Source organism: Diceros bicornis, chromosome 16 (assembly GCF_020826845.1).
Source record: "Diceros bicornis minor isolate mBicDic1 chromosome 16, mDicBic1.mat.cur, whole genome shotgun sequence".
Classification (NCBI taxonomy): domain Eukaryota; kingdom Metazoa; phylum Chordata; class Mammalia; order Perissodactyla; family Rhinocerotidae; genus Diceros; species Diceros bicornis.
The window spans coordinates 68,293,126-68,307,284 of NC_080755.1; the positions used below are offsets into that span (position 1 = coordinate 68,293,126).

Genomic DNA, 14,159 nt, shown 5'->3' on the forward strand with positions numbered 1-14,159 from the left:
CGCTCCTCTCCATGTTTTCACTCATTTTGAGAAATAGAATATTGTTGCTTCACAATTTTTAAAAGATCTGGGCAAAAGTGAACTTTTAGGCCATTTAAGAGTTTTTACAAATGTATGCAATTAACCTTTTCTCTACACAACATATAGTAGGTCTAACTTGAAAATCAGAATTCTCAAGAAAAGGTGTGACATTAGTTTTCTTAGAAAGGAATTATGAAGTCAAGAGACCCTATCCAGTCAGTTCACCAAGATGTGTCAATCAAGAGCACACTTATCAAAGTTCTGATAGTCCAAGTTCTGTTCTCCAATGGCAGGGCAGGATTCTCCTCACTGCTGGTTTCCTATTGGCTCTGAGATGTGGGCGGGGCCCCCCATTCCTGCTGCTGCTACTAGCTCCACCCCCATTCCATGCAAATGAAGTCAAAGCTCTGGTGAGCCCACGTGATTGGTCACGTGGCAGATGACACCAGCGCCCCACCCCTTTAATGACGTCACCACCCACTCAACCTCTCGCGAGAGTTTGCACAGATGCTGGTGGGAGGCTGGCAGGCCAGTCCACTGTGGCAGAAGAGGAGTCAGGGGAGGGGGCTGCAGCAGGGGACCCCCACTGTCATCCAGAGCCTCCAGTCCAGCTTTGGGCAGGGGCCTCAAGGGGCCTGTGGGGCAGTGCCCAGGGGTCCCATGCACACTCTCCCCCCATTGGCTGGCTGCACCGGCATGCAAATGAGGGCGCGCGTCACTTCCGGCGGCCAATCGAGCGCCATTTTCTCTTTCTGGCGGTGCCGGGAGGAGGGGACAGGGTCGCGCGGGGCGGGCGCGCCGAGGCGGGGGTCCCGCCGCGCGGGGCGGAGGCAGGCGGGGCCCGGCGGGCGCGGCGAGAGGCGGCGGGGGAGGCGGCGGCGCCCCGGGCGCCCAGCGGTAGGTACGACCCGGGCCCGGCCGGCCCGGCCCGCGGAGTCCCGGCGGCCCCGCCCCGCCCCGCCCCGCCCACACCCGCGGCAGCCGCGAGTCCCGCAACGCTCCCCGGCGGGGGTTCGCGGCCCGTCGGCGCCCGCGCCGTCCGAGTCTCTGGGGCCGGGTGGTCGCCGCGGTGCTGGTGGGGGACGGGGGGACGGGGGGCAGGGGCGGGAGATGGGGACGACGGGGGGACGGCACGGGGTGAGGCGGGGCCGGGGGGGAGGGGGAGGGGCCGGGAGGGGGGAAGGGGGCCGGCCGGCCCCCTGGGGCGCACCGGCCCCCCGGAGCCTCCGCGGAGCCGCGGGCACACCTCGCTCTGCCCTGCGGTGGTTCCCCCGAAGGGAAGGACTGTGGGAAGAGCAGCCCAGTGGGAAGAGCAGCACAGCTGAGAGCAAATCTCTGTTTCTTCACCCTGAGCTTTTGATGTGGATGTTGATGATTGATTTGCAGACGTTGACATTAAAATTTTAAATTTTCATATGCTGTTGCTGACTGTTGACATAGATCCTGTTTGCAAAATTTCTACTAACTTTGGGCTTTGGAATGTCAAAAGTTATAACTGCCAGTTCAAATAGTGCACAGTTGCAGAATGATAAATAAATATTTTAAGTATTTTCTTTGAATTTGAATGGGAGCCTTGCCTGAATGCTGTTAAAACTCGGTATAATTGAATACAATGGGTCATCACAGCCACTTGAGACCTTGAGGGATCTCCTGGGGGGCGGGAAGCTGACTTACAATGCAGGTTGCCAAGTGCCACGAAGACCGTTAGAGGGTCCACACCTGTTTCATCAAATAAGTAGTAGGGCTTGGAGTCTGGGTGGGAGTGGGGGCTGTGGGGAGCATTTGTGGGAGAGAGAGGACCGCATGTAGGACTAGGCGCTGTGAAAAGTGCACGTTCCTGTTGGGTTGGAGGTCAAGTAACCTATGTGTGACTTCTTTAGAGCTGTTACTGGGGAGTTGACCATATTATGAAGGAACTTGGATATTTAGGTTGCAGTTGGGACTTTGTGTAGCCAGTGGTCTTTAAGCATGGAAGTGAGAGATCTGTATGTAGCAGGAAACTGTGCTGGTCAGAGGATGGCCAGGAGGAGGGAGAAGAGAAGTTCTGCTGTCTGATTGAGAGGTGGTAGGAATAGGAGGGCTGTATTTAGGGTTAGGAATTGATGATTGATTATGGGGGATGAAGGCAGAGTTGTGGCAAAATTTTTAGAAGAGATTGTGGGGAGCCTTTTTAATTTGAACCCAGGTTTGCAGTATGCTATTGGTGAATTTATGGTTGTAGTCATTTGGAGGGGATGAGTCCCCAGCATTCTGCTGTGCCCTCCACTTTGGCTGTCACATTTGTTAGGGCGGTGTGTTAACGTGTGAGGAAACTGGAAGGCTGATGACCTGCTGAAGATGGTGTGTCTGGGGGGGATCTGCCTGTGTTGGAACCCAGACCTGAATCTTGCTTTCATGTATGGCACAAAAATAAAAGCCCTGTATTCCAGTATTTCCGGCATTTCATTTAGATTTTTGGAGTCAGCTAATAGCAAAGTCACAGTGCTTCTGTTCTAAGTGCTTTTCTTGTGTTAACTCATTCATCTTCACAATACTTCATGGAGTAGGTTGTACTCTCTCTGTTTTGCAGGCAGGCAACTGAGGTCCAGGGATGACGTAATTTGCCAAAGATTACACGGCTAATAAATTGTGGAGCTGATTTGAACTCAGGCAGTGCAGCTCCAGAATCCTTGCTTGTGAGACCATTGTGCTGTGTTGCCTCTCAAGTGAAAACCTTTTTGGTTTTACTTACCTTTTGCCAAATATCTTTAGACTTTTCCTCCTTACCTCAGTTTTTTTTTTTTTTTTTGTGAGGAAGGTTAGCACTGAGCTAACGTCGGTTGCTAATCCTCCTCTTTTTGCTGAGGAAAACTGGCCCTGGGCTAACATCCCTGCCCGTCTTCCTGTACTTTGTATGTGGGATGCCGCCACAGGATGGCTTCACAAGCGGTGCATCGGTGTGCGGTGTGCGCCTAGGATCCGAACCTGCGAACCCGCCGGGCCGCCGAAGTGGAGAGCGCAAACTTAACTACTACCCCACCAAACTTAACTACTACCCCACCAGGCCGGCCCCTCAGTCGTTTTTTTGATGTTGATGTATTCACCTGGAAGGTCTTGGCCTCCAGCTCTCCAGACCTCCATAGCCTTTCCATTTTGAACCTCCATATCACTTTTTACATGTTTTAGGATTCTTACCCTGTTTTATATGTTTTGTTCACTTGTTCGGAACATTTGCTATGTATTATGTTCCTTGATTGGCCGCAGACATGGAAAGGCGACATGATTCCTGCCCTGAAGAAGTCCAGTCCAGTAGGGGAAATAGATATATAAATAGGTAATTGCAGCACAGTGAGATGAGTGCAATGACAGAAGTATAAATTGGTTACTCTGAGAATTCTGAGGAGGGGCACCAAGCTTATCCTTGGGGGAGGAGGGGTTACAGGAGCATAGAAGTGGAATTGCCAACTCACAGAAATTGTCGTTTAAAATCTTGGGAGATGCTGCCAAATTGCCCTCTAAACACGTAGAAATCACAGTTTTTCTACTTACTCTCACTACCAGTGGATATATCAATCTTTGAAAGTTATTCTTTTGATGGTTTGCCTGGTGTTTCTTTAACTTGAATTTGACTGATTTTGTTTTTAGCTTTTATAGCTTGCACATTAAAAACCTTTTTTTGAAAGAGTTGCAGATTTATAGAAAGTTGCAAGTGCAAAGAACTTTTTCCCCTGAATCATTTGAAAGTTGCCAAATAGGATGCCACATTATGCCAAATATTGTCTATTTCCTACAAATAAGAACATTCTTCTACATACCCAGAACACAACCATCAAAATCAGGAAATCAATAGATTATTACCGTAGAATCCTCAGATGCCATTGAAGTTTTGTCAGTTGTTCCAATATCATTTAGAGTAAAAGAATCTAGTTAGAACTGCATGTTGTATTCACTTATCTTTAGTCTCTTTCAATCTGGAACAGTTCCTTAGTATTTCCTTCCATGATCTTTCTTTAAAAGTGTGTAATTCATTGATTTTTAGTAAACTTAAAGAGTTGTACAACCTTCACCACAATCTAATATTAGAATTTCTAGCACTCCCCAGAAAACCTGTCTGTCTGCAATTACTAGCTGTTCCCATCCCCAGCTAACTTCTAATCTCCCTTCCATCTCTCTAGATTTGTCTTTTTTGAGCATTTCATATAAATGGAGTCAGACCATAAGAGGACTTTGCATCTGGCTTCCTTCACTTAGCGTAGTGTTTTTGGGATTCATTCATGCTGTAGCTTGCAGCAGTACCTACTTTTTATTGCTAAATAGTATTCTATAGTATGGATATACCACATTTTGTTTATCCATTTACCGTTTGATGGACATTTGGATTGCTTCCACATTTTGGCTATTATGAATAGTGCTACCTTGTATATCTGGACACTTCTGAATATTATAGGCTAGTTATTGTGTACAGTGTCTCTTAATTTGGACTTGTCTGCCAGACTTCTGTGAATTACTCTTTTTCCCTTGGTTAATAAGTATTTTGTGGGGAGGTGCTTGGAAACCATGTAAATATCCCATTCCTCATCAGACTTTCAATTTATTTAATTATTTATATCACCATGGTCTTGTGTATATTCTAGTGGGTTATATTTTAGTTACTATTGCTGTATACCAAACCACCTCAGAACTTCATGGAATAAAACATTTTATTAAGAAAGCTCAATAATTCTTTGGGTCAGGAGTTCAAGCAGAAGCGTGGGAGATGGCTTGTTTCTGTTTTATGCTATCTGGGAAGACTCAAAGGCTGGGAGTGACTTGACAGCTAGGGGCTCCAGAGGCATCTTCACTCACTGATGGTTAACGTGGAACACCTCCATGTGGGCTAGTTGAGCTTCCTCACAACATGGTTTCTGGATTCTAAGCCTGATGGTTCCCAGAGAGCAAGCAGAAGTGTGTGGCATTTTTGTGGTTTAGCCTTGGAAGTCACATGGCATTACTTCTGCCATACTTTGTTGAAGCAGCCACAAAGTTCTGCCTAGTTTCAAGGAGTTGGGGCATAGATGCCCCCACTTTTTGGGAGGAGTGTCAAGGTCATATTTTAAGAGGAGCATGTGGGATGGGAGATACTGTTACATTATCTTTGGAAAATTCAATGCCACAGGGTATACTCTGTTACTATCATTGTTTATTAGATGCCCAAATTATCTCACATTTGGCTTTTGGGAACTTCTTCAAGCTGGATTCTTTTGAGTTCTTTTGACATGTCTTATCATTCTTTGAGCAACTTCCTTATTTTCTGGCACAAGACGTTCTAGGCTCATCTTGTCTTTTCCATGTTCCAGCTGTAGAATCAGCCATTTTTTCAAGGAGCCCTGGTTCCTTTTAATGGAAAGTGAGATTTGGGCCCTGGGAGTGCACATTGCTGCTGGGATGTGCAACTGCTTCCAGGCTCTTTCAGTGGACAGAGCTATGGAATATACACACACACTTTTACAACTATGTTTATTTTTTATCTATGTGAATATTAAAAACAATAAGGTCACACCTGTACCTCCTATTTTGGTCAAGTACCACAGGTTTTATTTTAATGTTATGCCTTTTCAGATATTTTAAAAACAGCTTTATTGAGATGTAATTTATATACCATACAATTCAGCTATTCAAAGTGTACAATTCAGTGGCTTTTAGTATATTCGCAGAGTTGTGCATACATCACCACAGTCGATTTTAGAACATTGTCATTATTCCAAAAAAAAAAACACCCTGTTCCCCCTTGCCATCTCCTTCCAATCCTCCTCAGCTCTAGGCAGCCAGACCTCAGCTCTGCTTTCTGTCTCTATAGATTTGTCTGCTCTGGACACTTCATATAATGGAATCAGACAGTATGTGGTGTTTTGTGTCTGGCTTCTTTCACTTAGCATAGCGTTCCCCAGGGGTCATCCATGTTGTAGCATGTGACAGTACTTCATTTCTTTTTATGGCCAAATAATATTCCATTGTATGGATATACCACATTTTATTTATCTGTTCATCAGTTGATGGACATTTGGGTTGTTTCCACTTTTGGCTGTTAAGAATAGTGCTGCTATGAACATTCTTGTACAGGTTTTTGTTTGAATGCATGTTTTTGACTTCTCTTGGGTGGAATTGCTGATTTATATGTACCTATATATTTAGTCTTTTGAGGAACTGCCAGAGTGTTTTCCAAACTATCTGCACCATTTTCCATTACTACTAACAATGTATGAGAGATGTAATTTCTTCCCATCCTTGCTAACACTTGTTCTTTTCTTTTTTAAAAACTATAGCCATCCTAGTAGATGTAAAATAGTGTCTCATTGTGGTTTTGATTTGGATTTCCCCATAGCTGATGTTTAGCATCTTTTCGTGTGCTTAATGGCCATTTGTCTCTTGTCTTTGGAGAAGTGTCTCGTCAGTTCCTTTGCCCGTTTTTAAGTTGGGATGTCTTTTAATTATTGAGTTATAAGAGTTTTTAATATATTCTGGATATAAGTTCCTTATCAGAAATATGATTTGCAAATATTTTCTCCCATTTTGTGGATTCTCTTTTCTTTTTTTTTTTGATAGTTTCCTTTGAAGCACAAAAATTTTTAATTTTGATGCAGTCCAGCTTATCTATTTTTTCTTTTGTGGTTGGTGCTTTTTGGTGTTATATCTAGGAATCTATCGCCAAATCCAAGGTCATGAAGATCTATGCCTGTGTTTTCTTCTAAGAGTTTTAAAGTTTTAGCTCTTACATAGGTATATGATCCATTTTGAGTTAATTTTTGTCTGTGGTGTAAGGAAGGAGTCCAAGTTTGTTCTTTTGCATATGGCTGTCTAGTTGTCCCAGCATAATTTGTTGAAAGTTTACTTTACTCTTAGTGTTTTACCAACCCTGTTAAAAATGAAATATATATCTGTATATCTATATACATACTTATTACAGTTTTGTTTTCTTCCCTTTTAAGGAAAACTTCAAAAATGTTTCAAATTCCTGTGGAGAATCTTGACAACATCAGGAAGGTACGGAAAAAGGTGAAAGGCATTCTTGTGGATATTGGGCTTGACAGCTGCAAGGAGTTGCTGAAGGTAAGAGGACATGAGTAACCTTTTAGGAGAAGCAGTAAGAGTGGGGATGCAGGGTTGGCTTTATGGAGGTGAGGTCTGAACTGGGAGTTTTTGAAGAATGGGTAAGATTCGTCAAGAAGGAAATTGCTAATACTTCCAATGACTGCATGAGAGCATCATTAGTTCTTATTTATGTCTTTCTGCTGAAAATGGGCTACTTTAAGCTGTTCAAGTTTTTAAAGTTACTTTTAGGAGGGGCTTTTTATAGTCATTAGTTATAAAATGCATTCATTTTTGACCTTTGAGGGGGAATGTGTTGAATTATTTATTATTTTAGCAAAAGAAAACCCTAATTTAATTTCCCAGTATTGTTAGAGTAATCAGCAAATGAGGATGCATACATGATATGATAGGGTTTTATTTTTTTTTTCTGATTTATGAATTTAATGCATACAGTCTTACAAAAGTTTAAAAATTAAGGTCACAGTCACATTTATTGATAAGTTGTATTCTCATATAATTTTATCCTGTCTTATAACTTGAGAATATATGACTGGCACATATAGGAAAGAAGTAAAAATTGTTAAAGAATGCTTGCTGTGTATCATTATAGCCATTGATAATGCTATGTATGTTTTATTCAGAACTATCAAAATAGGGACTGCATCTGCTTTGAATTTTGTAAACTTGTGAAGAATTTGATTCAAAGTATTATTGGCCTGGGAAGAGTTCAGATTCTTAATTTTCAGATCTCAGACTTTCAATCTGATTGATTTTATTTATAAAATGGCAGTCTGATACTGAAAGACTAATAATTACCAGGATTCTCATTAATGATCAGAATTGATTTTTGCTCTAGTAGACAAATATTGGTTTCTGAAGGACCCCAGATAGGTCTCTGCTTAAAATTACCACCCCAAAGAGATGTTCCCTCTAAAATGCGGCCCTTTCCCGCTGTGTTCTCTGCTCTCTGGCTGCTCGTGCCTGACGTTGTTGGCTTGTCTGTCTCCCCCCCCCGGGTGAATGTAGAAGGCAAGGACCTCATGGTTTTGTTATCCGCTCTATTACCTATGATCAGAATTGTCGTAGATAGATGCTTAACAAATATAGCTATATTTTTAAGAAATATTTTTTAAATGAATGAATGAAAGCAAATCCCAAGTGAGAAATACTTTGACTGTGACTGAAAGTCCATTTGGAAATAAAAGGACAGGGGAGAGGCTGAAGTGGGAGCTGTTAGGTAGACACTTTGCTGAGGAATAGTCTTCAAATAAGAGAACTCTGAGTTCTTTGCAGCTCTGTCTATAAATCATCTTATGCATGAGGGAGAAAGCAGGGTAATTATTTGGAGACAAGATTGAGAAGGTAGATAGTAGACACATAGTCCATTAATAATAGATGAGTATGTGTATATAAGTAATATTTGCAGAGAATGTAAAAATAACTAGCTAAGAAAACAAGTGTGTGTGTATAGACTGACAGCATTTCAAATGATAATATATGGCAAGCTCCTAGAATGGTGCCTGGCACGTGGGGAAGGCTCAAAAGATGAACCCTGAAGGTAGAGTGGTATCCTTCAGTAAACAGACTGAGAATGTTCTTGGATCATCCTTTTATTTTAATCCTGGCTATTAGCTAATGGTGTGACTTTGGGCAGATAGTTAATCTTTGGGCCTCAGTGTCTTTATCATTACAGTGAAGAAATGCAGAGTTAGTCAGGATGCTTACCTCTATTTGCGAGACAACAGTCTAGCTGGAGTTGAGAGACAGACTTGAAACAATGATAGGAAGAGACAGGCAGGAAGAGCTCTTCCAGCTGGAAGCTAGTGTAGCCTTTATGGAGAAGACGAGATTGGAACTGTTGTTTGTTTGTAAAGAGTGGGTAGGATTTTCCAAGTGGAAGGAATTAGAAAGGGTATTCCAGGAACATGGAATTTAGAACCACAACCCAGTTGATAACCCCCTCAGACCAGGCTGAGTGAATTAAGTGTTTTTTTAAAAAATTGTTCTATTTGGAAATAATAATTCAAACTTACAGAAGAGTTACCAGAATAAAAATAGTACAAGGAAGACTCATTACCCTTCATCCAGATTTAGCAGTTATCAACACTGGATCCCCTTCGCTTTAAAAGTTGCATATCCTTCCCTGTGCTGTGTGTGTTGTTTTTCCCTGAACCGTTGAGAGTAAGGTGCATATCTCATGACTTTTAGTACCTAAATACGTTGTGTGTGTTTCCTAAGAATAAGATAGTTTCTGGGGCTGGCCCCGTGGTGTAGCGGTTAAGTGCGTGCGCTCTGCTGCTGGCAGCCTGGGTTCGGAACCCCGGGCACACACCAACCCACCTGTTGTCAGGCCATGCTGTGGCGGCATCCCATATAAAGAGGAGGAAGATGGGCACGGATGTTAGGCCAGGGCCAGTCTTCCTCAGCAAAAAGAGGAGGATTGGCATGGATGTTAGCTCAGAGCTGATCTTCCTCACAAAAAAAAAAAAAAAGAATAAGATAGTTTCTTATATTGTCACAGGATGGTTATCAAGTTTATATTTTATGTTGATGGGATATTTTTGTTTAATCCTTTATAGCGTTTTTCTCCATTGGTAATGGACCCAGTCTAGGGTCAGGTATTGCCTTTGGTTGTCACGTCTCTTTAGTCTCCTTTAATGTGAATTCAGTTTTTAAATGGTATTCTCTTAGAAAATTGGCTTTGTTTTAACAAAGCAAATAAAACGTAATAAAATGTCAGTAACAAATTGACTAAAAATTTTCATCCTGGAGTCCTTTGTTTTTGACATTCTGTAGAACTGAATGTTCCTCACTAACTTTTGCTTCCTTAGTCGGCCTAAGAATGTGTTTGCTCATCTGAATTTGTTCTGTTTACTTTTTCTTCCTAATACTATCCTGACACAGATACATACATACTGCACAAGGGAAAATTAAAAGATTTGAATGGTTTACAACTGTTAAGTAGTTACATTGACTAGTGGGTTAAATATAACTAATTCTTCTGGGGGAGAATTTTTGTTTTTATTAATTTGTAGTTCGTCCTATATTTTACGAAATTTTTAAAAATTCAAATAATGTAAAAGTTCACTGTAGAAAAATTAGAAGTATACACAGAAATGTAGAGAAGAAAATAGGACTCACTTGTAAACTGTTACCCCAAAATATCCATTGTTAACATTGTTATATATCTTTCTAGATTTTCTTTGAATGGGCCATGACCAAATATATGATACTGTACTAGCTTCGTTTTGCGTTTTCACTGAATCTCACATTAAGAACTTTTTTCCATGGGCCGGCCCCATGGCTTAGTGGTTAAGTGCGCACGCTCCGCTACTGGCGGCCCGGGTTTGGATCCCGGGCGCACCGACGCACCGCTTCTCCGGCTGTGCTGAGGCTGCGTCCCACATACAGCAACTAGAAGGATGTGCAGCTATGACGTACAGCTATCTACTGGGGCTTTGGGGAGAAAAAAGGAGGAGGATTGACAATAGATGTTAGCTCAGGGCTGATCTTCCTCACAAAAAAAAAAAAAAAGAACTTTTTTCCATGTCACATGCATTTATTCTTAATCCATGATAATGTTTAGAGTTTATTGGTTTCAAGCAACAGAAACCAACACTGACCAGCTTAAAAAGGGAATTTGTTGGAATTCTCTTGGGGGCTTATAGAGAGGCAGCCCTGGAAATAGAAGGAGCCAAGTGAACACCTGTCCGTGGTCTTTTCCACTTCCCAGCATTTCAGATTTCACAATGAGATATCACTCTGCCTTCTCTGATTTCCAAAGCATATATGGCTTTACTCCTCCCAAGAGTTAGGCCCTCAAATCGAAGGCTATACAGTTCTTGTCGAAAGCCTGACTGAGAAAAGTGAACCTTAGGGAAGATAGACTCTTCCAAGAACCTTATCTCCTTTTCTAAAAGTAGGTCTAAACCTAGCTACTCATTAGAGTCTCTTGAGGAGTTTTTTAAAAATTTAGCATTTGATCGGTTAAATTAAGGGCTTGCTACATAATTTGCAGGGTACTGTGCAGAATGAAAACGTGTCGCCCTGGGCAGGCCCCACAGACACCCTGTCCCAACCCCCAGCAGATGGGTGACTCCCAAGGGATTGTAACCTCTGTGCCAGGATGTTCATGGTACCTGGATCCAGGGTGGGTTTGCCTGCCAAACACCTTGGTGCTACCAGCCCAGGACAGGATTGGTTGCCACCTTGCCTCCTCTCCCCTCCTCTCCCCTTGTCTGTGCCAGGCTTCCCCTGGTGGGGACGATGGAATGTGGAGCTCTTGACAGCTTGGTTACCGCCCTAGGTTGTGGACGTGAGTCTGGGAGTAGTTTCAGGGTGCGGGCTCAGAGGCTGAGGTCGGGGTGGTGAGGTGGCGGGGATGGAGAGCAGAGACAGGATCTGTCCCGGGAATACTGGAGGTAGGACCCTCATGAGCTGAAGCTCCAAGCCCCTGATACGTGCGCCATTGTCCTATCAGACTTGACTTTTATAAAACAGATTCAGAGATGACATTATTAACAATTTCAAGTTGGTAACAACAGAGCATTAAGCCCCAGCACTGGCCTTTCTCAGCACAGGGACCTGTGCAACTGCATTGGTCCCATGACCATGGAGTCAGCTCTCACTGGTATTTTTTAAGACCTTCCCAGGTCTTTTTTTTTTAAATTTAATAATTTAGTTTATTTAACCTTATATACTCAAAATACTATTTCAGTATGTAATCAATTTAAAATAAGTAATGAAGTATTTTGCATTCTTTTTTTCTTTTAAATCTTCCAAGTATATTTAAAATTTTTTTTGTTAGAGTAAAATATACATAACATAAAATTTGCCATTTTAACTATTTTTAAGTGTACAATTCAGTAGCATTAATTACATTCACACTGGTTTGCAACTATCAGCCCTGGTTCCAAAATTTTTCATCACCTCAAATAGAAACTGTGTAGCCATTAAGTAATAACTCCCCATCCCCCTCACCACAGCCCCTGGTAACCTCTAATTTACTTCTGTCTCTATGGATTTGCCTATTATAGATATTTCATACAAGTGGAATCATACAATATTGGGCCTTTTGTGTCCGTTATGTGTCTGGCTTATTTCATTTAGCTTAATGTTTTCAAGGTTCATCTTTGTTGTAGCATGTATCAAAATGTTATTCCTTTTTATGGCTAAATAATATTCCATTGTCTGAATATACCACATTTTATTTATCAGTTCCTCTGTTGGTAGACATTTGGGTTGATTCCATCTTTCAGCTGTTGTGAATAATGCTGCAGTGAACGTTGGCTTGCAAGTATCTGTTTGAGTCTGTGTTTTCAATTTTTTGGGGTACCTAGGAGTAGAATTGCTGGGTCACATGATAATATTATGTTTAGCTTTTGGGGAACCACGAAACTGTTTCCACAGTGGCTGCACCTTTTTACGTTCCTACTGGCAATGTATGAGAGGTCCACTTTATCCACATCCTTGCCAACACTTGTTGTTATCCTTCTTCTCTGTCTCTCTTTCCCTCCCTGTCTCTTTCCTTCTCCCTCCTTCTCTCCCTCCCTCCCTTTCCATCCTAGTGGCTAATGATGTTGAGTATCTTTTCATGTGCTTATTGGCCAATTGTATATCTTCTTTGGAAATTTCTATTCAATTCCTTTGCCCATTTTTTAATTGGATTGTTTGTCTTTTTGTTGTTAAGTTGGAGTTCTTTGTATATTCTGGATATTAAACCCTTATTAGATATGATTTACAGACATTTTCTCCCATTCTGTATGTTTCTTTTTACTTTCTTGATAATATCTTTGAATGCACAAAAGTTTTAAATTTTGATGAAGTCCAATTTATCTATTTTTGTCGTTGTTGCTGGTGCTTTTTATGTCATATCTGAGAATCCATTGCCAAATCCAAGTCATGAAGATTTTCTCCTATGTTTTCTTCTGAGAGTTTTATGGTTGTAGCTCTTTTTGTTTAGATCGTTGATCCATTTTGAATTAATTTTGTATATGGTGTGTGGTAGGAGTCCAACTTCATTCTTTTCCCTGTGGAAATTCAGTTGTCCCAGCACCATTTGTTGAAGAGACTGTTTTTTTCATTGAATGGACTTCGCATCCTTGTCAAAAATCAATTGGCTATAGATGTTTGCGTTTATTTCCTCAAATTCATATGGAGTTGTATGGGGCCCCAAATAGCCAAAACGATATTGGGGAAAAATAAGGAACAAAGTTGTAGGGCTCACACCTCCTGATTTCAAAACTTACTACAAAACCATAATAATCAAAACAGTGTAGTGCTACCATAAAGATAGACATACAGACCAATGGAGTAGAATTGAGAGTCCAGAAATAACTCATGAAAGAGTGTTGGATTTTGTCACAGGCCTTCTCTGTCAATTGAAATGATCATGTGGTTTCTCCCTTTGTTCTGTTACTGTGAGTATTACACTGAGATATTTTCTCATGCTGAACTTTGCTTGCATTCCTGGTATAAATCCCACTTGGTCATGGTGTATAGTCTTTTTAATATGCTGTAGGGGTTTTTTTTCTAGTATTTTGTTGAAGTTTTTTCTTCTTTATTCATAAGAAATATTTGTCTGTGATTTTCTTGTGATGTCTTTATTTGCCTTTAGTATCAGGGTAATGCTGGCCACATAGAATGAGTTAGGAAGTGTTACCTCCTCCTCTTCTTTTTTTGTTTTTTTTGCTGAGGGAGATTAGCCCTGAGCTGACATCTGTGCTGATCTTCCTCTACTTTGTATGTGGGTCGCCGCCACAGTGTGGCTGACAAGCAGTGTAGGTCTGTGCCCAGGATCAAAACCTGTGAACCCAGGCCACTGGAGTGCAATGCGCCCAAGTTCAGCACAATGCCGTGGGGCTGGCCTCTCCTCTTCTGTTTTTGGGGGAAGAGTTTGAGAAGAATTGGTGTTAATTGTGCTTTAAATGTTTGGTAGAATTCACCAATGAAGCCCCCTGGTCCTGGGCTTTTCTTTTGTTTTGAAATTTTTGATTACTATTTCAGTCTCTACTTATTATAGGTCTGTTGAAATTTTCTGTTTCTTCTTGGATCAGTTTAGGTAATTTGTTTCTAGGAATTTGTCCATTTCA

At 41.6% G+C, this 14,159-nt stretch overlaps 1 protein-coding gene across 2 annotated transcripts in view; it reads left to right on the forward strand.

Annotated features, from left to right (window-relative positions):
• Positions 1–594: 594 nt before the first annotated feature.
• ADNP2 (ADNP homeobox 2) overlaps positions 595–14,159 on the forward strand; it is a 38,008-nt gene continuing 24,443 nt past the window's right edge. The window contains exons 1-2 of one of the 2 annotated variants that reach the window (XM_058557376.1): positions 595–918; positions 6,966–7,086. In XM_058557376.1, coding sequence (XP_058413359.1) covers positions 6,979–7,086 — 108 coding nt within the window. In that variant the 5' untranslated portion in view covers positions 595–918; positions 6,966–6,978. The remainder of the gene's footprint in view (positions 919–6,965; positions 7,087–14,159) is intronic. The other variant, XM_058557379.1, reaches the window with a different exon arrangement.